This window comes from Apteryx rowi, unplaced genomic scaffold, assembly GCF_003343035.1.
Source record: "Apteryx rowi isolate R43461 unplaced genomic scaffold, aptRow1 scaffold_52, whole genome shotgun sequence".
In the NCBI taxonomy this organism is placed as follows: Eukaryota; Metazoa; Chordata; class Aves; order Apterygiformes; family Apterygidae; genus Apteryx; species Apteryx rowi.
In genome coordinates, this window is record NW_020450783.1 from 3,631,891 (window position 1) to 3,656,752 (window position 24,862).

At 43.3% G+C, this 24,862-nt stretch overlaps 1 protein-coding gene and 1 long non-coding RNA gene across 5 annotated transcripts in view; both read left to right on the plus strand.

The window, feature by feature from the left end:
• The first annotated feature begins 1,012 nt into the window (after positions 1–1,012).
• On the plus strand, positions 1,013–8,301 carry LOC112973061. Its single transcript, XR_003255874.1, has 3 exons — positions 1,013–1,211; positions 1,612–1,819; positions 7,678–8,301. It is a non-coding gene; the product is annotated as an uncharacterized LOC112973061 (long non-coding RNA).
• Positions 8,302–8,989: 688 nt separating this feature from the next.
• CDHR1 (cadherin related family member 1) overlaps positions 8,990–24,862 on the plus strand; it is a 48,418-nt gene continuing 32,545 nt past the window's right edge. The window contains exons 1-7 of one of the 4 annotated variants that reach the window (XM_026080427.1): positions 8,990–9,185; positions 9,924–10,019; positions 18,473–18,618; positions 19,464–19,514; positions 20,857–20,946; positions 21,470–21,556; positions 23,287–23,403. In XM_026080427.1, coding sequence (XP_025936212.1) covers positions 9,125–9,185; positions 9,924–10,019; positions 18,473–18,618; positions 19,464–19,514; positions 20,857–20,946; positions 21,470–21,556; positions 23,287–23,403 — 648 coding nt within the window. In that variant the 5' untranslated portion in view covers positions 8,990–9,124. Of the gene's footprint in view, positions 9,186–9,656; positions 10,020–18,472; positions 18,619–19,463; positions 19,515–20,856; positions 20,947–21,469; positions 21,557–23,286; positions 23,404–24,862 lie in introns of those variants that run through there. The other 3 variants (XM_026080429.1, XM_026080428.1, XM_026080430.1) reach the window with 3 other exon arrangements.

Here is a 24,862-nt window from a genome sequence, read left to right on the forward strand (position 1 = left end):
AGTCATCTTTGTCAATGATACATAGCTTCCAAAGGACCAAGGTTACTGAATTGTAAGTGGATTTTTGCAGTGGTCTTCAGTATTCTCTAAGCTAGTAAGGTGGCTTGGCAGGAACTTTCATTACTGAGCTGCTCTGGCAAATGTTCTCCCTTCCCCCATTGCCCACAGAGCCTGTTTTGCAAACTCTTTGCAACCCTTTGGCAAGCTGCAATCAGGAGGAGGCATATCTGAGATGAAGCACTGGGAGAGTTTCTTTTCCTTCCCAGGAATTCCCCCAGACCTTCTTTGTTGCCACCCACAGTAAATGATTGTATAATTCACAATAAATCATGCAGGCAAGTCTGAATCTGAGATTTTTGTTTCGCAAATTAGCATTTTTTCCAATAGAAAGAATGCAATATCTCTTTTTCCCAAATTCACCTACTTGGAAAAAAATCTGGTCTGCTGGGAAGCACTTTGATATCTGTGTCTGTGTGAAAGTCGCTAGGGTAATGCTAAGATTGCTAGGTATTTGCTGTCTGCTCTCCCTCTGTTTTCTTCCCATTGATGTTTCTTAGTTTCTTTGGAGATAGGGACATGACGTCTGTGCTTCCCTAATGACCTCCAGCAGCTCTGTCTAAAACTGTGTCATGGCCTGTAGTGCAATTTGTGAAATAGCGGGGCTATCTGACCACGCAAAATAGTGATACTGTGTTTTCAAGGTGACTGACAGTTTGCCCTAAGGAGCCTCCGGTACCTCCTGTTCCTAGACTATTACCTTGGCATGTTTGCTCTGCTACCTGGTAACTTCTGTTGGTTCCTGATGCAGTACGATGAGTCATTTCTCTCAGTTTGTGCCGAGCAGAAATGCTATCAAAAGTCCAGTAAATTGGGGCCTGCAGAGAAAGAAAATGGGTTTTACATTTAGGTATATGTGTAGAGTTTGGCCTTTGAAATATTCCCCCAGCAGGGGAACATTCTGTTCTGACCCAGCTACATCAGGCAATTTGAGGAGTTAGAAGCAGGAAAAAATAGCTTTATTTTGTGCCTTCTGAAATACTGACTGTACATACCTCCATAACCTGACCTTGATCTGTGTGTTTAAACAATAAAGCGAGTATTTCCTCCTTCAAGCTCTGGCTTGTAACCTCACGAGAACAGTTCACTGGCCGTTGTTGGAATGAGACTTCTGGCTTCCTTCTACCTTTTCATGGCAGTGGCAGCCAACACAGGTGAATGTTTTTACTGCAGGTAGACTTCCAGTTTTGGTTCTTTTTTTGTTTGCTTTTTAAACCTGTTACCCCAGAGTTCGTCATGATTATAAAGAACATTTTCACTGGGTGTGAGAGGAGCTCTATGGCTGTGTACCTTGTTGTTCTCTTAGAAAGCCTCACTATCCATTTGGAAAATATGAGAAGTTTCCTCGTATATTTTTTGCTATATCTGTCAAGCTTATATGGGATACATAAAAATAACCTGAAAGAAGTTTAAAACCTAGCACAGGAACTTTACATATCTCTAGAGCTGTGCATGGGTATCCCACGTTTAACAGTGGGACTGCTCTGAAACAGCTGGTGGCAGGGGAACTGTGATTATTCAGGGACATGCTTTCTTTCTATTAATTTATTCCAGCAATCCTTCACAAGTGTCTGACAACGTGAAGCTTTCTCGGCGTATGGAGAGCTAGGCACGGCGCTGCTGGGGAACGCCGGCTGCGCGGGCTGGGAAAGGCACGCCTGCCCTTGCACGTCCGTGGCATGCCGGTGGTGCGAGACCTCCGCGGGGCCTCGTGAGCTGCTCCCCTCCTGCAAGAGGTTTTCGCATAATTGTGCTTGACCAGGTGTGTCCAGGCTGTAACCGTGCGTAATCGGAGGGGTAATGAGAAGTGCTTGCCAGGGGGAAAAAAGGTGAATCCCAAAGGATGAGAGAGACTAACTTTGCTCTGGATCGGATATGGGATCAGCACCGTGAGGCTGGAGGGTGTGTGTAAAGCGAAATTTGTGTGCAGCAAACAGAATTCAGTGCAGAGCTGGGAGGAGGTTTGCAATTTTGATCTCTCTGGCTTTCCTGTTTGTTCCCACCAAAGACATCCCTTTCTCTCCTTCCCCCTCTGCTTGCGTTGCGTCAGGGCTGTAAGAGAGCTGCACGAAGAGCATGCCCGCTCCTTACTAATGGCTGGAGCAGGGGCAGGGGCAGGGGCTCTCATTTTTTTAGAGTCAGTAGAGCAGGATGAAAAACAAAGTTTTTCTCCCTAGGGAGGATTGGAGGGGATCCATGTTTGCGTTTCCCCTGAAATTTTCAGTTTCTTTATGGAAAAATGTTCAGCAAAATATTTATGTAAAATACCAAAATATTTCCAATCACAGTATGGTTTCAATGCAATATGAACGTTTTCCAAAGAAAGAAGACAGACATGTTTAAGGTCAAAAGGTGATTTCCATATTAGAAAAAGAAGCAAATGATGACTGGAAATTTTTGACTGGTAATAATAGTTAAGACACTTTGCCAAAGCCCAAGACAAAAGTTTTAATGTGCCAGTCTTTTTAATTTATAAGCTTTCTGGTTTATTAATAGACAGAATGGATCAAAAGTAGACCACGGTCTATGCAATTCTCAAAAACAAAGAAAAAGACAAAAAACAAAGGACTTCTGACACCAAGAATTAAGCAACTTCCAGAAAACCTGGCTTTTGAGAGGAAATTAAGCCTTCTCATGCCGTGGCTTTTGTTGCCATGATTTTCTGTATCAAGGAGGAAGGTAACAGGCTATGTCCTTTTGAAGAAATTGCAATTCAATTGTGAGTTTAATTATTTTTTTGCCCAAACTTTGTCCAAGAATTTGTAAAGGAGGCAGCCATTTTGAGTGCTCCCATTTTTGTTATCCAATCTGGGACACTTCAAGGGGGTTCAAGTAGAAATAACACTTGACCCTTGTAGTCACCTCTAAAAATCTTTTGTTTTCTTCCCAAGAACGAATAAACTTTTTCTTCTTCTGCCCTTTTTTTTCTTTTTTTTTTGGGAGGGGGGTGGGGGGACAGGACACAGAGGAGGGAATGGCTTCCTGAATCGGTTGAGTTACCAGTTTTCTTCAGGATATGTGTTTTATTCAGGCTTTTACCTTTCTCCTGTATACTACTGAGATTTAGTGTAGTTGCCCAGTGGAACTGTAATACAAAAAAGGTGTGTAAACAACTGAGTTATGACTCCAGTTGTTCTACTTTTCAAACCAAACTGTACGTATTGCTTTCTGTGGGTTGCTGCATTCTTAATTTTTCTTTTCTTTCAGTTTTTACTGCTGAGCTGAGAGAGGTTTATAAATTTGTCCAAGATCATTAATGACAGACAGTCACTGTCTTTTGATGTCTTTAATGTGAATTTAATGATCTTGGGCTGATTATTTATAGATTGTCGGTGGTAGAGATGAAAACTGGACTTAGACCCCATGAAGTCAAAACTATCTATGAGATCATTTTACCTTTCAGATGTAAAAGTGTTAAACTCATTCAGTTAGTACCAAGAGAATAAGGTGGTGAGAGAGAGAAAGAGGTCTTTATTGGCTTACATTTGAATCTTACAGGGCTATCAAAAATTCCAAGTCATGTTAACAGTTTGGCATATTCGTGTCAGCCCTACTCATCACAACCTCACAACAACTCAGACAGAAAGCACCGCAGCGGACAACAGCGTGCTTAACGATTAGGTGTTCTGCTGATTGTGTCGATGGACCAGGCCCTTCATCTGCTGTATACATCTGTCATAAAACTTCCTCTGTTCTTCCCGCTGTAAAGAGCAGGCATTGCTTGTGCTATTTAGAGTCTAATCTAAATACAGGCAGTGCACACAGGTCCTTCACCAAGGGCTTGCCAAACAAAACAAAGAGAGCTCTAGCCTATTTCTAAATGGCTTGCATGCCAGCTAGAATCTAATGTAGTTTAGTAGATAATAATCCTCTTAAAAGGTCTGTATAGATCAGTTTGTTCTAAGTGGAAAAGCTAACAGATAGCACAAAAAGAGTGGGAGCAGACTGGAGAAATGCGTACAGTTTTGTATAGGAGGTAGCATTTTTGTTCTGGCAGCAGGAAGGATTCAGAGTTTGGTGATCATGGCCAAGGTCTCAAACTGTCAGGGTCTCGGGCTTGTGTCTGTGATTAGATTTAACCACTATAAACACGGGACTATTTCTCTTTTGCTATTCCTGCTGTGAAATTGTATTGTGAGTCTGCCTCCCTCCTATAGGTGGCAATTCAAAACATAGAGCTAGTGGCAGAAGGTGACGAGATCTAAGGGACTTTAGGCTCTGCTCTCCTGCCATCAAATTGGCGCAGCGCCTCGCTCTCAGAAGCCAGACAGAAACTGTATTTCTGTTGTGCTGTGTTAGGAAAATGCAAAGGGAARTTTGCATAAAATTCTTCACAATTAAAATGTGAAAACAGTCATCTGAAATAGTCATTGACGGTTGTTCTTGGATTTACACCATCATTTATGCTCTGTAGTAATGGAAGTTGGTGGACAGTGATGATGCTGTGCCCCAGTACAAATCATCTCCCTGTCTTGCGGGGGAGATTTTGAGGGGGAGGGATGATGTGGGCTGGACAGGCAAGGTTTTTTAATGAGGTTTTGTTGGAAGGGAACTGCACATTTAACTTTATCTTAACTGTCTGCTTATACTGGCTCAGCTTTGCTGAAATGAAGAGCACTATTACCTGCCCAGGTCCTGGTCAAAAAGCTAACATCCAACAACAAAGTGGATTTGTTGCATTTACTGTATTTTCGTACATCCTGCTGCTGATAAAATATTTGGAGAACAGCTTGAACAATTCTCGCTTGCGCGACGCTGTGAGACTTGCTGGTGACCTGACTCCAGAGGGCAAAGAACGGCTCGGCTGCAGCCGCAGCTCCATCAAATTCGGGGCATGTGGGGCGTACATCTACCTTACCTGTTACGCATGTCTCGGGCCCACCCTTCTGCCCTGCCTTTGCCCACGTCCCATAGCAAGTAAATTCTTACTTATTCTGTTCTAAGTTCTTATTATGTTCTAAGTTACTTATTATACATAAGTAGGAACTCCCCTGTCCTATTTGAAGGAGAAGGGTCTTAAAAATGACTCCGACTCCAGTTCTCTCCTTTGTGGCTATTGCATCTAGCAATTCTGAGTAAATTGCTCTGTGCAGAGTGCCTCCAGGTATCACTGACCTCTCTTACTGCTCCTTTTAGTCAGCATGTAATTTAGAGAGGGAAAACCACAGTGTGATTTGGACTCTTTCTGCACATGCTGGTTTCCGTGAAGTGTAGAGCACTTTTTATATTGACTTTATTTACACACATACATGCACACGAAAAATGCTGAATATTCTTTTCCAGAATAACTCTTTATGTCATATGTACCCAGCAGAGGAGGAGGAGCACAGGAAGGAGAATGGCTTGAGTTGTTACTACATGAATGTAAACTTGGTTACTTATCAAAACTGTCCAGAGTCTAAAACAGAGGGGTTTTTTAACTCAAATGGAGACAGGCATAAGATCTGAAGAGCATACCTAGTAAATACAAAGCAGAGCAGGAGAGTGGAAGATAATTTAATCTCTCTGTTGTTATTCCTTTAATTTTATTCTGCTCTCTATTTTTAAATTGTGTGCATATGTAAGCGTAAGAAAACTGATTGAAATGCAACACAGTCAGAATCTGGCATTTACATGCCAGGCAGGCGCTCCCCAGGTAGGCARCTCTAATATGATTGCTCTGAGGTGGAAGGGCCACCCACACTGTGGAAAGCACAGTTTATYGCCATGCCTGCTCTGTCCACCCGCTCTGCTCAGACTGCCAGCCTGGGTGGAAATTAGTGCCAGCTGGGATGCTGGTGACTGGATAAGGGCATTTGCAAACTGCCAGCTGTGAACAGGCCTCCTCCAACTCTCCCCGCGGAGGCACCACTGAGCTCAGTGTTGATATTGCTGTCCTAGAGGTAGATACCCTTGGGAGTGCACCTGCCCCTTCTGCTGGCGAGAACTTCCTTGTACGTGTTGCATAGCGTGAGGGGCTGTGGTCGTACGGTACTTTTTGTTCCAGGCTAAGACTGTCAGGAGCAGCTGTTCCCAGTGTCATGTGCCGCTGTCGCCCCTTCCCAGGTCTTGCACCTCAGCACCCAACCCTGGGGGGCTGGTGCTGTACCGATGACTGTTTTAATGCTGGCATTTTATTCAAGCTTGGTAGCCTGAGTGAGGGCTGGTGTAGATAACAGCTCAAGGCCACGTGTTTATTTCTAGGGTTGGCATCTGTTGCCAGGTCTTGTTTGGCACAGATTTTGGGTTGGGCTTTGGGATTGAACTTAAGCCTTGGAGGGGCCCAGGATTCCCATATTCCTTCAGGGAGGCAGAGGCAGGAGAAGGGCAGCTGTCAGTACTGGTGGAAGCCCATTTTTTTGTCAGGTATGCTTGATTAATGGAGACTAGTTCTAGGCTCAAGTCTGGGTTTTGGATTACGAAAAGTAAACATGTTTGGGTGCAGGTTCCTCCAAGATTCTTGAAGGTGCAGGGAGGAGAGGAGGGCTGGAGCTGGCGGGGGAAAAATCATAAAAATCAGTTGGGTTTCATCAACCCTATTAGCTTTGATGAAGGAGTATTTTCTGTGAGGAAAAAAAAAAAATCTGTCAGAATATTGATGCCCAGCTGTACTGGGTGTATGACTAAGTGCACAAAGGCRTACTAGCTGCATTTTCATGCTCTAGGGGGATTAAGAGCTCAAACTCATTAAAATCCAGGAGGAGTCAGACATTTTGCTTCCTTGGAGATACTGACTCTAGAGATTTAGATCCCTTGGGGCTGCAGCGAGGGGAACGGGCAGGTATTGACTTTGACTGTTGACTTTGGCTCCCCACCGCTTCTAGGAAAATACCCTGTAGAAAAATGTGTTATCAGTTCTGGCTTGGGGAGGCAGGTGGGAGGAGGTTTAGGTGCTGTTTATGGTTTTTCCTGAAGGGTAGGTGTTGCACACGCCTCATGCTTCCCAAGTGACTGATGTTTCCGCTGCCTCTTCTGGCTGATAGTAAAGCACCGTGGCTTCTTGGGCACCGTGCCGGTGTATTTCTGTGCTTTTACCAGCTGTACAACATGACTGTTGACAGCGGTGGCAGGGTTAAATCTGTATCACGGTTTATGTTTATATCTGTTTTCTATTTGTGAATCCCTCCCCACCCAGTTTTCCGCTTTGGATCGCTGTATCGTGAATTTAAAGGCGTTAACAGTAGGTTTAGTTTTGTTAGTTGCCTGCTGCAGATTCCCCTGAGGTTTCTAGGGCACTGTTGAAGTCACCGTGCTGGTAAGACGTGGAGTTTTCACAAATGCTGCTGTATAAAAATAGTCAGAGAGAGTCACACTAAAGGCCTGGTCTTGTAGGAGATGCTTGGAAAAAGAGAAGGAGGGCAAAGACAGTGATCCTTCCCCAGGTATAACTTCCCAGCTTCCAGCAGGTAATAATTTAGTGCCTTCCTGAGCCCAGGTTTGCATCAGCATCATCATGTTCGATAGTCACTCMTGGACATAATCTTCATGAATTTGTCTAATCCCTTTTGAAGCCTTTTTAAGCTTTTGCTGTCTATGCCATCCTCTGGCAAGTTCCGCTGTGGATGGTGAGTTTTTTAATATTTTGCACAAAACTTTTGCATTTTCCCCTTCAGGGAGCCTTACAGTTAACTTGTTCTGCAGGCAGACGTATCCACGCAGGAGCACCGTAGATCCTGGGGGCTTACAGGGATGCGGGAAATGCGCAGGAGCATCGCAGCAGTGTGTCTGCTGCAAAGACTTCTCTCCCCATGGTCTCCTCCGTCATTCATTCACGCTGCAGTTTCGGTGACCGGTGGATAAGGTATGCTATAAATATGCACCATGTTCTGGCTGCTGAGGCCTTCTRTGCTGTGGAGCCTGGGTGTGAGCGCAGGGCTGCCGGGCAATTGCACCCATCTCGCCTGCACCCCCTGTGTGTGCATTCAGCACCAGTGTAAAGAGATTATATCTGCCAGGAGGAAAGTGTAGCTTCTATCCCATTTAAAAGCATTGCAATAGAGAACTCTTTCTTCGATTGATTTCTTGAATGTTTCTTCCGTGCACTCTGTTAATTAAAACCAGAAATGAAAACTCCATTAGCACAGCCTTAAAGGCTACTTTAAGTAGCCTGTGCTACTTTGCCTCAGATCACGTTTAAACAGCTAAAACACTGTGTATACATCTCCCTTACAGAGTCTAGTTATTACCACTGATCAGGTTCCTTTTAAGCAGCCAAAAGCTTTGTATGTGAATGTTTTCCCAGAGTGGCTGTTTTTTTAATCTTACAATTTACTGTTTTTATATATGTGTGTGTGTGTATATATATATATGTATATTTTTTTATTAGTACAGACACTTTTTATGTGCAGAAAACCAAAACAAAGCAAAGAAAAAAAGCTACTTTCTTAATTTTTTCCATGAAACACTTTGTATGTTGGTTAAAATTATGGSCTGATGTAAAAGATGCTTTGGAAGTCTATGAGAAATCCACTTATTTTAAAAATTATGTGATCAGGCCAGCTCACGAAAAGAATATTTTGACTTCTGCATTTTTATTATGCAATTTTGTGTATTTTCTGCTATCACCAATATGATGGTTTCCTTTAAAACACTAATAGTGATGCTTACTGTTACTTGTGTTAGATTTTCTTCCTTTGTAATTTCTCAATGTTACCAAATCTAAAATAAAGAAAAAAAAACTCTTTTAGCTCTAAAAAAGATAGAGGACTGAGTTAGAGAATAAAAGATAGAGTTCAGAAAGAAAACAACTTTCAGCTTTACCTTCTCTCTGGCTTGTGCGTTTAGGCAACACAAATACAGTACTAACAACAGAACCTCTGAGAGTTACGCTGATTCCTCCAAATCTCGTCTCAGAAATGAGTCCCATAGCTCCCTGCAAAGTAATTGGTCTAATTAGGTGGTAGGAAGGAGCTTCTTTAAATTCCTCAGAAATTAAGACGTGTCATCCGCTTAACATCTTAACATCTGTTACTGCCTCTTGCACATTTCTCCACTACCTCAGCCTGAAGGACACTTTCCTAGTCCCTTCAGAGAAAATAAAATAAAATAAACCCTTGAAACAGAAGACTTTGGCCMCTTCTTCAGTGGGATGAAGCATGTAAGGCATTGCACCCCCTCCTTATTTCTCAGTTTGGTGCACGTTTGCCTGGGTGAGTACAATAATCACTTTGTTAATTAAAAATATAGGGGGATACAAGCATAACCTTAATTCCTGTAGTAATCCTTACTGGTGTGGTAATGTGGTCCTGAAATATTTTCCTCAGAGACTGATCCCTGTGCAAATGTTACCCACTGTGCTTATATATTTGCCGTTTTGTTTCAGATGGGCTGTTTTGAATCTCTAACAGTCAGTAGAATGACAACTAATTTGTTGTTTTTTGTTTTGTTTTGTTTTTAACTTTGCTGTTGTCTGGCAGCAAGTAAGTAACAATTTAATTATGGCTAATTGCTCATGCAGTAGGCATAATTTTAAGACAGAATATGTTTACAACGTCGGGTCAGGTTGGCGTTGGGAAAGTTTCAGACTCGTGCATAGAGTAGGGGAGAAGCGTGCAGTCATTGCAAGCTGAAAAGGTTAATTTTGCAGTGAAGCTGTCTGGAACTGAGTGGGATTTCTCAGAGACATCCTGCTGGGTGATGGTTCTTTGTTTTTTACTATACTCTCTCTGTTTGCTGCTGTGTGAATACTGGTACAGTGGCATGTACAAGTAATTTAATTCAAGTATCTGTACATATATAATTTTGAAAGTCCCTCAGAGCAACTGATGTGTTATGCACTCATGCTATTCCCAAACCAGCTTAAATTTACTGAAAGTTRGGGTAACAAAGCCAAGTAACTGCCGTCTGTAAAATGCTTTTCTGTGGCTTCTGTTTTGTTTTAATTGCAGTTCAGGCAAATTATGCCCCCTATTTCTTTGATAATGGAGACAGAAGCACAAACGGGAACATGGCACTTCTCAGCCTTTCAGAGGACACACCCATTGGTCAGTATTAAAATTAGTATGTTTAACTGAATAGAGAAACTGAAGCTACTTGCTCTTTTGATTAGCAAAGTATGTTTTGTTGCAGGTGTTATTACATACTGTGGTCTTGCATGTTTTTTTTCTCAAGCTCTTAATTGCCCTCAATTTAAAATGACATGTTTAAATTGTAGCTATAATTTAAACATGTATTTTAGCTTTCCCATTCTTGGTCCCCTAATTTATTCACAGTACCAGAGCACGGACCTTTGGGACTAAAAATAAATTCATGGTGATAAGGGGTTTCTTACCAATTCTGCAAATGTTTATGCAAAGAAAGCAGAGTTTCTAATAATTTTATTGGACTTTGTATCACCAAACGCAAGCTGTACATTGAAAAATAACAGATGCAGGTTTTTCTTCAAAAAGTTATTATATTTTTCATGTTTGCAGTACAAATGGTAGAAAATGTTTCTACTTGGAGTGAAAATTGCTTTCTCTAAATATCTCACTTTTTTCAAAAAGTTTGGTTGTGTTATTGGAAATTCAAGAATGGATACATTTTTTAATTTTCAAACATCAAAAACATAGCTTTGGAGGGGTCTATTGAATTTGTTCTTTTTTTTTTTTTTTAATTTAGTTGCACTAAGAAAAGTTTGCATGAAATCAAAAACCGTGGTTTGTAATCAATATTTTCCACAGGGAGCAGGAAGTGGAAGCTATAACTATAGTTTACAATTTTTTGTGTAAAATATGTCACAGTGATAAACACCTCCTTTTCTGCACGCAAATGCAGCACTGAGGTTTTGTTGTAGGGTTTGCTCCCGTTCGTTTGCGGCTAGGAGAGGCTGCATCAGAAAAGCACTTAGCTGGTGCGGAAGGCGCCTCAGAGCAGCCGTGTGAGCTGCGTCGGGCTGAGAGGAGCCACGGCTGGGCGGAGGGGTGCGCCCAGACCCTCCGCTCCCCTCCCCGGGGCCGGCGTCCCTGGCGAGGCCGCGGTGCGGGCAGGCTCCCCGGCTCAGCAGCCTGCGGGGCGCTCCCGGACGGAGGAGCGCTTGCCGTCCCCCGGGTGAAGCCGTGCGGGACACAGCTCCGGAGGCGCCCCGCCGGTCGGACACCAAACGTGGGGGGAAGGACGGCAGAAGCGACAGTGCGGAAGTGACACATCGAGCGGACGAGCGTGACGAGAACTTGCCTATGATGCAGCCGGGCTTCGCTGTAAGCTCGGTCAAGCTCAAATGGAAAGCTCAGCTGAAGGCCGGCGGCAGCGCGGTGGCACAAGCAAAAGCCAGAGGCAGATGGGGAAGCTGTGATTTGCACAGCTGTGCTGATCGCTGGAACAAGATTAGCCAGTGGAATCACTTGTGTGCTAGTGTAGATGAGGCTTGTAATGCCGGGCAGCCCCGACACAAAATGGGACCTTGCGGCAGTGCATCTGAGGCGATGCTCGCCGACTCCAGCTCCGAGACCTCAGGCAGTGAAGCTCGCCTGCCATCAGACTCCCATTCCCTGGTGYGGCGCCGGCTCCCAGGCACTCACGGAGCGTCAGGCTCTCCCTGCCCCAGCTGGCAGCCTGCGTGGTGAGCCTCCAGCCACCTGCGTGGCCACGGCGAGCTGAAGGTGGTGCGGAGCTGCAGCGCAGTCAGAAGTGGCCTTCCTAGCAGCACCAGAGCTCCACAGGCTCTCTCACATGACCGCACTTACTGCAGCAGTGAAGTGCAGCGGGCGATTTCCTAGCACCAGGACCCAGCATGTCTGGCCTGGGGCTGCAGGCTGACAAAAAATGAGAGTGTGCATCCCTACACAGCGAAATGGTGGTGTGGCGGAGCATAGCCTGTGTTAGCGTACCTGTAAGTAGCCTGAGTAAGAACGGTGATAAATATGTGATAGCACGGGCTTTTGTAACATTAGCAACCAGACTAAGTACATAGAGGTCCCTGAAGAGTTTATGTTTTGGTTGCTATCGTGATACAGCTCAAGCTGCTCAGTCTTTAGTGCTGTTGTTTCTCACGTGTGCTGGCTTCAGCCAGAATGTGTGTTTACATTGGCTGGTCTGTGCTTCAGTTTGCTGTATAAATGTGCTTTAAAAGACAAGAGGGAAGTAACTTCTGGCCTAAATCTSCGAAGGTGCCACCAGAAAGGTTTCTCTGAGGTGTTGAGTTTAGGCTGGAACTTCATAAAGGACCTAGAGAAACCCTTGGAAAGGGAGATAAGAGCTTGCTTTTGAGAAATCTCAATGTGGTGGCCTTGCCACACAACTGCCAGTGCTTCTTTGCTCTGTAATTCCTAGGCTAACCTGACTAAAATCTGGGAGTACTGCAAAGTCCTCTTATCTGAAAGCACTTTGGGAAGTTCCCTTCCAGCTCCAGCTTCTGCTAGTGGCAGAATGAGAAACAACTCAACAGCGTAGACTTACCTGTGGCCTGAGTCAGCACAGCAAGCCCTCATGGGATGCTTTGGAGGAAGGATCCCAGAGGAAGGCACACAGGACACAGCGGCTTCAGTGTTACTGTGCCTGGGTGACAAAACAGGGAAATTAAAACTTCCGTGTATTTGATTCYGGGTGGCCTCACTCAGCACTGGTTTAGGCACTGCAAGAAATGGGCGTGTAGCCATTAGGTCTTCTCTGTGCTTAGATAAAAGTTGGAATCATAGTCGGATACTTTTCTTGGCTGTGCTGCAGCAGCAGCCAGTGTCTGATCTGAGCAATGCCATGAACAGCAGCTTTAATAGACCATTAGGACTTTTACAGTCTTTGGCCCCGCTGGRATTATAAGCAGTTGGCAGTGTTGTGTGATAGGTTCCCAGTCATCTGTAGGCAGGGAACGTTCAACATTTTGGAGCACTGAGAGAGGAGAAGATGAGCTAACTATGTGATTGTAGAAAGAGCAGTTGCAGTGCTGCAGCTGCAAGAATGCATCAAATTCAGGAAAAACACAGTCTTGTGTCCATATCATCCTTAACTTGACCTTCTTTTCGCTTGTAGTATGCTGCCTATGTAAGGTAGTGGTGATCTGTCACGTTACATACCTAATGACATAAGTTATCATAAAGACAGCAAATGCCATTTCTAGGTGAAAGTTTGAAATTGTCTGCACATTTCCAGATCCTGTTTAGAGTCCCAGAGCGTGAGACCCCTTGAGATAAGAAGGGCCAGCAGAGCAGCAGGCCCTCCCAGTGCCAGATTTAGGAAGAATGGGAAAAGTTATGGACTGAAACACCAGTTGCAGTTTGTGTGGCTGTTGGGCAGGGCAGGTGGGGATATTTGGTGATTAGCTCTTTGCTAAGAGTTGCCTGTGTACGTACAAAATATACATGTGCCCCTAATCAAGGTCTTAGTGCGTGTGCAGGATGCTATTTCAGTTTGTTTGCTTCATCCTACCTCATTAATCCCTGCAAACCGTCATAGCGGGGCACTGAGAACAGCTGCAAAGCAAGGGATTGAAGCACACTTGTAAGGCTGAAGTTCATTACTTTTTCAAAGTCCAAGCATCATCTGAGCTCTGGAGATCTTTGCATGCCTCTCATCCTTGAATTTTTCCTTTCCATTTCACTCCATACCAGAAAGTACGCACTCCCTCCCCAATTCTTCTCTGTGGTCAAAGCTACAACTCCCAGCTACCTACCAGGTGGCTTATTTACCACTTGAGATCCCTCCACCCTTCAAGCTTCCCTTGTTGTTCCTACATGCTCCTGGTCTGGTTCCTTCCCACTGTCTTCTCCTGGCTGTGGAGACCCACCTCATGCTCTTTGGTATCTGTCGTTCCTTCTCTATTTCTATCACCCTGACSCAACTGATGGTCCCCAAACTGGTAAGAGTCCCTGCTGTCAGATTTCCTGGTCCTTCCTTCAGTGCTCAGAAATCCCACCCTGGCACTCTGCTGTCTCTCCACATGTATTTCTGTATCTCTTCCATCATGGACATAGCTGAACCTGCAAGGAATTTCTTCTGCACACAATTTATTTCCAGCCCTCCTCGTCACAAAAAAAATTATTGAGTGAAAGAATTAACATGCTTCTTTTCTCAATTACAATTCCTTGCTGACTAGACACACCAGACATGGACATTTTAGCCCAAACTTTGCCTTGAAATCTGGAGACCCACCAAGACCTCACATTCAGATGACTCCAAAAAGGCTAAATTGTTTTAAGTGGCACAAAAATATTCATCTTCTTGCAGAAACAGAAGTATCTCCCCTAGGAAGATACCAAAACTGAATCGTTAAATACAGCCTGTCTTCCGCATCATTATAGCTGAGCTCACACTAGGCGAAATRGAGCACCCCCTGCAGAATAGTATTTGACAGAGATACACTGACAACTCGCAGGTCATATGGCCTTTTCCTTTGTTTTTATGCTTTTAACAGGAACTGCAGATATATCGGGAAATCACCCTCAAATTGCTTCTCCTTGGAGTTGGTTACCACGGGTCCCACAGGGCCACCATCAYGGGGTGGTGTTTTGGGCGCACCACTGAGCACTTGCCACTGTTTCCCCCACCCTGAGCTGCACAGGRTTACAACCACAGTGGCGAGATTCAGCTCATGCCGTAGCCGCTCCTGGCTTTCGTGCTGCTGCTCTGTGGCCATGTCTCTGCTTCATCAGTCAACGCAGTGTGGTGGCAGATGCAGCAGTGATGCAGGGAGGGAGCTGAAGCAGCCTGGGCGTGCTCAGGAAGCAGGATTAACTGGTAGTGAATAGGAAAGGRGTGTTTTTTGAGGCAGTCTTGGTGCGTGATCCGTGTTCTCCAGAAGCCTGAGATCCCCTTTGCTCGGGGTGAACTTGCAGCGTAAAGCAGCCATCTGTAGGCTTTGTGTTAGCAGCTGTTCATTGCCTTTCCATGTGGGGAAACGAGCAGGCTAATAACCCCCGGCTAGCTGGTATTTGCTGTGACTTTAGGAACAGAGATACTTGCACTGGGAGCATGCCCATGGAAGTCCCTCTCAGCATCTTGTTAACAGATGTCAGCTGTGGTGGCAGAGGAGGACCAGGCGAGTCGAACATGAGTCCAAAATGTGTTTGGCCTGTTTAACTTGGCAGCGAGGGAATGATTCCCAAGCGTCGGGCAGCAGTGGGGGACAGTGTGTCTTCAGCAAGACGGCAATACTGGCTCAGAGCACATGGATAGAAGCTGGCCGTGAATAAATCTAGGCTGGAAATGAAGTAAGATGGGGCAATGCCATCATGGGGCAGCCATTCAACCTAAGTGGTTGGGCAAAGAACAAATGACTTTTAAGATGGAATAGAAAAATGGAGTGAACGTCTAATGTGGCTCCTGGGAACAAGCAGTAGCAGGGAGCAACGTGCAGCTCCCCAGGAGTTTCCCCAGTCCCATCCTGCTGTGCCATCGCAAAGGTACTCAGGGAACCTAGAGCTTCGGGTCTGGGCCTGTGCACAACATTTCCCATATCGCTGGTAAAGACTGCTTTATTTCCTTATCTTTCTGACAGGAAGAGGCTGTTTGCTTGGTACTCTCTGATAAGATTTTGGCTGGATTTTCATTTATTTTCTTTTCAGCAAGTGGAGGCAGCATACTGAGAGGAGATTTTTAATTGGCATTAACACTGTGCTGAGAAGTGTTCCCATGGTGTTAATGATATGAGGAGTATTGTGCACTGAAATTACAATTCCATCAAAATTAGGAACTCCGATAGAGCTAGAAGAGAAATTTTGATCAACAATCCAATTTAATAGGCACACAAATGTTGTGCTTTACAAAAAATGGAGCAGTATCAGCTTTATCTAGAAAACAGAGTACGGTGTAAAGATCAATGATGCCCTCCATTACTTTCTCAGAAACCTCAGTAAACTCAGTATGTGCCAATATCAATGTTTCATCTCACTTTTCGAAACAAGAAAATTGCTGTTTTCCTTATAGGAAAACTCCTAGAAAATGTAGGAGAGAAAATTGTAAGAATAAGATTAGAATAAGCCCAGGTTCAAATGTATTCRCCTAAACTTTTGTAATCCATTCTGCTCTAGCACACAGCCTGTGATTTCTGAGGACTGTTTCACAGTTTTTGGAATACCAGAATTTGTTAGTTTTGGGATAGTCCCAGTCACAGGACTAGAACGTGTGACTGGTCGTCACTGGCATGCTGGGAAAACTTCAGATATAGGATCATAACACCCATCCCCTGTTTCCCYGCTGGACAGATAGCACTGCTTCAGCAGGTGCACGTGCTAGAAGCATATAACTGAGCATCTCAGAGGGACCAAGAGATCAATGGGAAGAAAGAGCAGTGGTTCCACACTTGCAGAAACAGACTGGACAGCCAGTGGTATAAAAAGTAGAAGGGATAGGAAGAGTGAACAAAAAAAGGGCAGAGAAGTGATTAAGAAGTAAAAAGTCCTCATGGCAGAAGAAGAGTGAGAAGACACGCTGTATTGACAAGAGCATCAATGAAGTTATGAGAGCTGACACCTGAGTTCTCCATCTGGTCCTAGCTAGGCTAGATATTAAGACCAAAGCTTCTGAGAAACAAGAGTAAATGCAATCAGTACTGGTGCTGCAGGACCTTCAACAGCCTTGAAATTTCAGTCTCTTTTATATGTATATATATATGACAACTATATCTGGAAGTGAATGTCTCCTTAGGACACTGTTTTGGAACAATCCCTGTTTATTCCTCTCCTTGCTTTTCTTTGTGCTTACATGGTTCCATTGTTACAGTTGGAGAAATGTCTCATCATTCTGCTCATTGCCTTTCCMTAATATATTTTGGAATCTCAATTTTAGATTTATTGTTATTTTCTACTTTGCTTTGTGGGAAAAGTCTAAGAAAAATGTGAAAATTGTTTTGCAACTTTGTAAAACTGTTCTGCAAATTTTGAGTGATCATTGGCTGCTAAGCCAGCTCATAATAGGGTCTGGTTTTTGTGCTCCTTGGGACCCGTTGGTTTTTGCAGTGTGAATTTTTTTTCTCTACAAAGTTGTCCTATTTCTGGCAATTATCACAAGGGAACTCACTCACAAGTGAGTGTAGATCCAGCATGGCTTGACAGAATCTCTCACTATGCATGTTTTCTAAGTAGCCATGTTTTCTTAGTATCCCCTCTGATGTCTGGATGTTGCATGTCCATTAAGCCTGCTGATCTGTTGCTTCACATTTTGTATGTCAAGGAATAAGCAAATGAAGTGCTGAAGATTGTATTACAAAACTGGCAGCTTACCTGATACCTTAGCATTACTGACAGGACCTCAAGCCAAAGCATTAAACAGAAACTTATGGTCTAGTAAGTGAAAAACCCCATTGTTGCTGCAGAGATTATATGAGAAAAAGATTATGACTTTTGGTCATAGAGTTAAAATTGCTCAAACTCAGTGTGTCAGAGTAGTTTAAAACTGGAGTCTTCTGGGTTCCCTTTGACAGTGTTATGCCATAACTTTGTTAACTTTCTCAGAAAGGGTTCTGCCATGATATCTTTGTGTCCTGTGTAAAAGCAAGACTTAATGCTAACTAGTCAGTAGCTTAGCTGCAGTGGTGTGCCTTGGGTGAGTTACCTGAGATGTCTGGAACCTGGATATCTCAGGTAACTTACTCAAGGCACACCAGATTACTATGATGTAAAAGAAAACAACAGCACTGTTTTATATTTCAGACCCAGTTAACTGATTCTTGTAAAGTGCTTGAGGCTGTTTGGATGAAGATATTAATGCACAGTAAAATGACAGACATGTGAGTCAAAAAAATAAATAAACCCTCGCCACATTCTCCCCCAGGACATATCACTTCTGATAAACAAAGTCGTTTTACTGCAGAAACTGGCACCAACTTCTCAAATGTTTAAAAATAGAAATAACAATCTCTTTTTTGCCAGCTTGTGAAAGAAATACATTGATGAGTTTAGAGAATTTATTCATTGGTATGTGCATGAGTGGGTGTGTTAAGTAGGGAATTTAATGAGGGGGAGCTAAGTATGAAGGAAGACTCTTGCATCTGTTTATTTCTGCAAGTGGGAAAGTCTGCAAATGTGCTTCCATCTTCCGGGCTCCAGAGCTGGGGCTCAGTCCGGTGGGAGTGCTGCCTCCAGCCTCGGGGATCCTCCGCCTGCTGGTTTGCAGCTTCATTGTTCCCGTAGAACAAAGCTGTGYGAGGGTGTTTTGGTGCTGCTGCGATTATCACCCCGTCCTTAAACAGCATAGCTTCAGACCCGCCTGGATTGAGAGCTAGTCAAGAACTCGTCATCTGTGTAAACACTATGATGGGAGCTGTATTGATCTTTGTGCAATTCTACAGTAAAGAGCCCAAAGTGATAGAAACCAGCACAGATAAACTTGATTTAACCAGTATAGTAAAAAGTGACCGTCAGAACTATTGAACTGTCTATTTATCCATATTCCCCAGAAAGCGGGTTTGATTCACAGAAGCTTTGCCTGCCATACAGGGGCTAAATTCCTAAGGAACAGATTAGTGAAAAAATTCACCAGTTGAAGCAATCACAAGGAAATGTTGTTGAATGGCCCAATTTTTCAGGTACCCACGTGTACACTCTGAATGGAACTGACCCAGAAGGAGATCCCGTGACATACAGCCTGGCCTATGAAGCTGGATCAAGACRCTACTTTTCTGTTGACAAGCACCTTGGAAACGTTACACTGATTGAGGAGCTTGACAGAGAGGTAGAGTACAATGAAATGGAATATCCTTGAGTCCTTAATTTGATCAATGATTTTGAGGAACAGAGTCAACTTTTTTGCCCCTGAAACATATAATTTAATTTGCAGTTGGAGACAATATATTTCAYCCATCACATTCTTTTCCAGTTCGCTTGTGCCACTGACATTACTACCAAATTTTGGACAGCTGTCTGTTCAGCATTTGCCAAAATAGAAATTTACTCTTTATTTCTGTCATTCCTCCCCCATATCAAGAGTTTGGGAGCAATTGCAGTCCTCTGATCTTCAGAGAAAATCTCGATTTCTTTAGGATTCTCCTGTCATTAGGAGGAAGTGGAGATTTCTGTAAGCAGTGTTCCAGTTCACTTTTCTAGTTACATCACAGCCCTTTAYGTTGGTTAAAGATGTTCCCAGCAATAGTCACCTAAAGGCAACCTTATTCYGGGAATGCAGGCATTGAACCAATCATATCTGCTTTTCAGGGAAGAGTATGCAATACTCAGTAAACCCTTCAAATTATGGTATACTAAGACAGGAGAATCTTGTACCAAAAATATCTTTTTAGGAAGTGTTTCTTAAAAGAGACAACTGATTTTCACTAGCACTTTACAGGGAAACAGGGATTCCCAGACCAACCATCTCTTGCCAATGGCCGCAGGAAGTCCAAGAAGCCCTGTAAAGAGCCGAGTGTGGAGCCTGTGAGGGGGCTTCCTTGCCGCTGCTGTGACAGCTTTGTAGTATTAGCTGTTACTTTGCTGTATCCACTGAGACCTGTTTAAATCTGCAGATCCTGTTTGAATCAGCGCAAATAACCAACTCTCTAACACAGGAATTTTCTTGGTTTGCAGAAGGAAGATGAGATTGAAGTTATAGTCAGTATTTCAGATGGCCTGAGTACAGTAAGTATTTATTTATGCCATAGCTTGTCAAACTGTCACCCCCTGCACCTCTCCCCCATTAAACTACCTTTCAGGGAATATCTCATTTTATCAGAAAGCATAATCTYATTAGAGTCTTAGCTTCTGTTTCAAGAGCCACTGAACTCCCAGTAGCACAGGTCTCATTCCAGCTCCTTGCTCAGCTATTTGAGGATAATTACAACTGCAGGGTGAGCTGAAAGCCTGACTCAAAGTGGCCTACAAAATAATAACAGCTGCCTACGACATTTCACTGTCCACTCAGTAGGGTTTACACCTAAGAAAGAGCTGGAGGCTTTTTGAAGACATTATAGGAATTAGTGTTGGACACCCAAGAGCTGACTTCCTCCTCCCACCCCCACCCCCTGCAATGTTTCTCTAGGATGGCATTAAGATTTGCTTACGCTGAGGTTGTGGGTTTTTTCTTGTCTGCTGCTGAATAAAGCTTTGATCACTTCTAATCATTCAGGGCTTATCTGGGGCGCTGCACCAGCGTCTGATCCTAGTTCTACAATTTTCCTTGTCATTTTCCGTTTACAAACAGATGCCGTCACAGTCRGGATATTAGTCTGTCAAGATGACCTGGGCTTCATCACTAGAGGTGCCACAAAAGTGGGACCCTTTTACTAGCCACAAGACTGGATTAACTACAAAGCACTTCTTCATGTCAAACAAATGTAGTGAGATTGCTACACTGAATGTTTAGGAAGTGGCCAGGTCTTACAGTCCCAACTGTCCTGGCAATCTCTGTAAATAAAGGAAATAATGGGATCACATCCACATCTCCACCTTGCAAACAACGGTGAAGTTTTTTGGTCAAAGATGTTTGCTTCTGTATTTTTAGAAAGAGAACAGAGGCTACGTTATGTTATTGTTAAATATTAATAACATGCATTTGTACATCCAAATTATGCACACTCTTAACAGTGTGATATCAAATGAGGCATTAATGAATGCTTTTGGCAGTCAGGTACCAACTTCTACACAGTCATTTATGTATTCCCATAAAATATATCATGGTATCTTGAATGCCATAAAGAAAAGGAAAGCCACTTTTGAAAATCAGCCCCATAATCTGTAATTTATAAAGTACTCTGAGATTCTTTATTTCTTTTAGAGATATCTGTGTGTTCTCCTTGAAGCCAGTTCTTGTGGATGATGTGATTGACTGCATTTTCTTTCTCATAATCAGTTTTGGTAGTGCAAGGACATTCTGTTAGAACACARTTTTTCATTGCATTTGAATACACCTTAGTATGCAAATGAACRTTTATATGTTGTAAATCAGCTTGATTCATAATATGTTCTTCATATTCCGCTCCAGGTTTCTGAAAAAGTCAGGATCCTTGTAACAGATRCTAATGATGAGAGCCCGGAGTTCATCAATACACCTTACATAGTCCAAGTCCCAGAGGTTGGTTAAATTTCTTTGTATGCTACAAGTATATTTCAATGGAGTGTAAAGAGGAACTAGTACGTTTTCAATAAGATAACAAGATTTGCAGGATTAACTTGCACTCTTATGTTTCAGGGTTTKGGGTAGGTATTTAATATTCAGTGTGCACTTAGGGACCAAGTCTGGTAGGGACCAGCTGTTTTCTTGAGGTGTGCTATTTTGTGGGTAAGCTCCAAGACGTGAGTCAGTGGAGTTTTTAGAACTGACTGGTGGGAATAGGTTGCACTTCTTTTTGGAAGAGATTTCCTGTCATTTTCATTCCRASAAGTTTTTTTCTATCTTCTTGTTCTTCTCCACTTTCCTCCATTTTTAATCTCTTTCTCYTCTCTGTTTTCTCTCTGCTTTTTGGTTCCCTCATTTGTTTATATTCTTTCTACCCTCACTCCCTTTCTCTTCCTCCTTGCATGCTCATTTTTCATTTCTTTTAACTCACWTTGCTTTGCTGGTTCCTTCTGACTCTGATAACTCTTTCTGGTCACAGAACACCCCCTCAGGCAGCAGTATATTTAAGATCGAGGCAGTAGACAGAGACACGGGTTCTGGAGGAAGTATCACCTACTTCTTGCAGGTAAGGTGTTATCTGTGCCTTCAGAAGTAATCTCAGTAAATGAGATCTCAGAAACCAGGATAAAAAAAGGTTTTGAGGATTAAGCCTTCTAGTAGTGTCTGCGGGACCAATTTTGCATGGTGCATGAGAGARCAGGCTCTGCCTTCAGTGACGTTGCCTGACTGCAAGCAGCTGAGCGTAGGCCAGAAGGTAGAGGGAGGGGCTGGGATTGCCACCAGCGCGCCTGTGGTTGCCAGCAGGACTTCTCGCAGCAGGGCTCCTATTGGACCCTTTTTTGGCATGACAGCCCTTAGAGATAGGGAGAGCAAGTGTATCAAAGTCTGAACAGTAATCTTGTATGTGTATGGGATTTTTAAAGCATGAAATCGCTTTTCTGGGAAAACAAAGTGCTTTGGAAACCCAAATCCGCACTTGGTTGTAGCTGGCTGGTGTGTAACTGAGATCTGGATCACAGTGTAATATATGGAATACTAAGTCTTCTCACCTCCAGACAAAGCTGTGCCTGCTTGGAACCAGCCTTTCAGGTGTAGCCCACTGGTGAAGAGCAGGAGAGGGCTTCATCTTTGAAGATGAGTTTCATCTTCATTACAGACCTTCTGTATGCAAAAAGTGCAGTGTTTTGCATAATGCCTTTCAAATTCCTCCTTCTTACGACCAGCTTCTCCAGATTTGCTGCAGTTTCCCTCATTCAAGAGGCAACAGAAAAAAAATCYAAAACCAGTTTGTTGCAGTATTTACTTTGGTACAAATATGGAAACAAGTTGGAAAATATTTATATAGCACTAAAGCTAATCTTGTTATGAGCTTAGGCATACTATGAAGAACACCATGAGTGCCTTGYTGAAATTTAGTTTGAATTTGACCAATTATCCTTTCAAAATACAATGTGTCCAGGATTCAGTTTTGCGCAGGGTTTTTTTCCAGTCAGCTGATAGAATATGAAGCTAAGGAACAGTTATTTCCAACACCTATGTCTAGCTAATATGTTTGTGTAGCCAGAAGGTTACTTAATATGTGTACTTGTTGAAGAAATGTTGCCACATCTTTTGGCACAATCTCTGAGAGTTCTTAAGGTGCACAGAAAAGAGTCTTGTGTGGGCAGGTAGTGATGACTACCAAAAAGCCCAAGATTATCTGGCAGAAACTATTGCCTATGCTTACCAAAACTGAGATGAGTTTACAGATMTCTCCAGTCAGGAAGAATGGAGAGAGATGTTTTTAGGCCTCTTTTGGAAATAAGATATCTTTTAGGTCCTTCATCTTGGACACCCAAAAAAATCACTAAAACRTCACTGTAAAAGTCTTTGACAATTATCTCTGCATGCAACATTGCTGGTTTTCTGAAGCCAGTAGAACTCTGAAGAGCTAAGGGATAACACCTTTTCTCTTCTTCCTTTTTTTTCCCCTAATCTTTTTTGTGTTAAGCCTTACTATTTAGTTCCGTGCAATGACCTGTGCTAACCAAATTTTAAGATTTCACAATGACATACTAAAAGATTAAAAAAATCTACATTGAAGTTACCGATTTATTTGAATAATGAGACACTCGTGATAGGTTCATGAATTGTTCATAAACACRCAGAGGTGAAATTCATCAAATACATTATTCGCCCAAACCATATCATTATTCTAGTCTTTCGCCTTAGCAGATGAAATAAAAGATGAATCCCTGCAGCAATCTTATTTCCATACYTATAATCTTTCACTGTTTCTCCTCTCTTTTCTTCTAGAACATCCATGCTAATAAGTTTACAATAGACCGTCACAGTGGTGTTCTGCGCATCAAAACAGGGGTTGCCCTGGACTATGAAAAATCAAGAACCCATTTTGTCATCGTAGTAGCCAAGGTATCAGGCTTCTCTTCTGAAATGGGAGGAGAGGAAGGGTTGTGTTTGAGTAGGACAGCAGAGGTCGAATAGAAGAAGGGTGACCCAAAGTGTAACTGAAACAAAGCCTAGCATTGGAGTGGGAGCAGCCTCTGTCACATATGGAGATATGGAAGGTAACATGGAAAAATGAGTGAGGAAAGGCAACCTGTGTCTAGCAGCAGAAAAAGTGCTGCTGCTGCGCAACATCTGGAGGCGTTCAGGAGTGGGTTTTCTGCATTTAGCCCAGGACCTGGTGCCAGGACATTGAGCCCCTCTGCAGAAAGTCAGCCGTGCATGTGGCGAGTCRCCTGGAAGGGAAGGTTGGTGTATGCAGCTTCACCTTTGGGAAGCGTCAGTCTCAAAATGCAAATGTGAGCGCCCAGGGCTCCCCATGCTGTTGCGGGATGGCCCCGCACAGTCGTGGCAAACCGCTAGCAGCAGCCTGTGTGGATCACAGTGGTTAGCTGCAGTCAGACAGCCAGGGGTGACACACTTATTTTCTGGATCTRTCTGTGGATGTTTCTTTCTTTCACTTCTCTGCTGCCTTGTGGCAGGAACTTATTCAAATCATTCAAATATTGCTGAACATCGCTCCTTGCCTCTGTCACCCTCAGCAGTGCTGAGGATTCATAACAGGCTTTAAAAGTTTATGAATTCTGAAATAAAGTCTCTCAGGATCYTTTGGGGACCTGTCACACAGACAGAAACACATGGGTGGAAAGAGGATGATTTTGCAGCTACTTTTGCTGCCTTTCTGGGTTCCTTGTGTTTTAGGAAAAGTGTATAGATCATTTTATTTATTTATTTAGCCAGGCTTCATCTGAGGAGAAGAGCAAAATGTGGATTAGTGCTGTGTTTGCTGCAGTAAGGATGAAAAACCTGAGCATCTCTCTTCAAAAAGATGGGATTTTTAGAATTGGTACAGTGGACATGCTAAACAGTTCACATTCTCTTATATACCAGCATAACTACTGACCTTCAGCTGGGGCTCTGAGACTGAAGGTGTTAAAAGCTTCTGAAATTTTGAATCATCTCTCTAATTGGCTCTGCTGTATCAGTAGCATGAGCAGAGTTGGTTGTAGTAAAGCCCCCAGAGACTGTTTATACACTGTGGCTACCTAGCAGCTTCTGGCTTTGTGCTCCTCCATGCTTTCACTTACATCACGTAAGMGTCCCTAGGAGACTTTGATCACATGCATTGTGCAATTTTCCCCTAGAAATGCATTGCCTTGCYGCTGTGTATCATCTTGTTGTTTTTATGGCAAGACTGTATGGGGGATGGAAATCTGTAGGCCTTTGTGGCTAACTTTTTGCATCTGCTTCTAGCATTCTTCTTTCCTGCAAAAAGCTTGARTCCCCTGTCCTGTGTGTCATTGATACAAGATTATATATAACTGCATGCATTGGCACAACCACTTTTAATGTAAGAAATGACTCC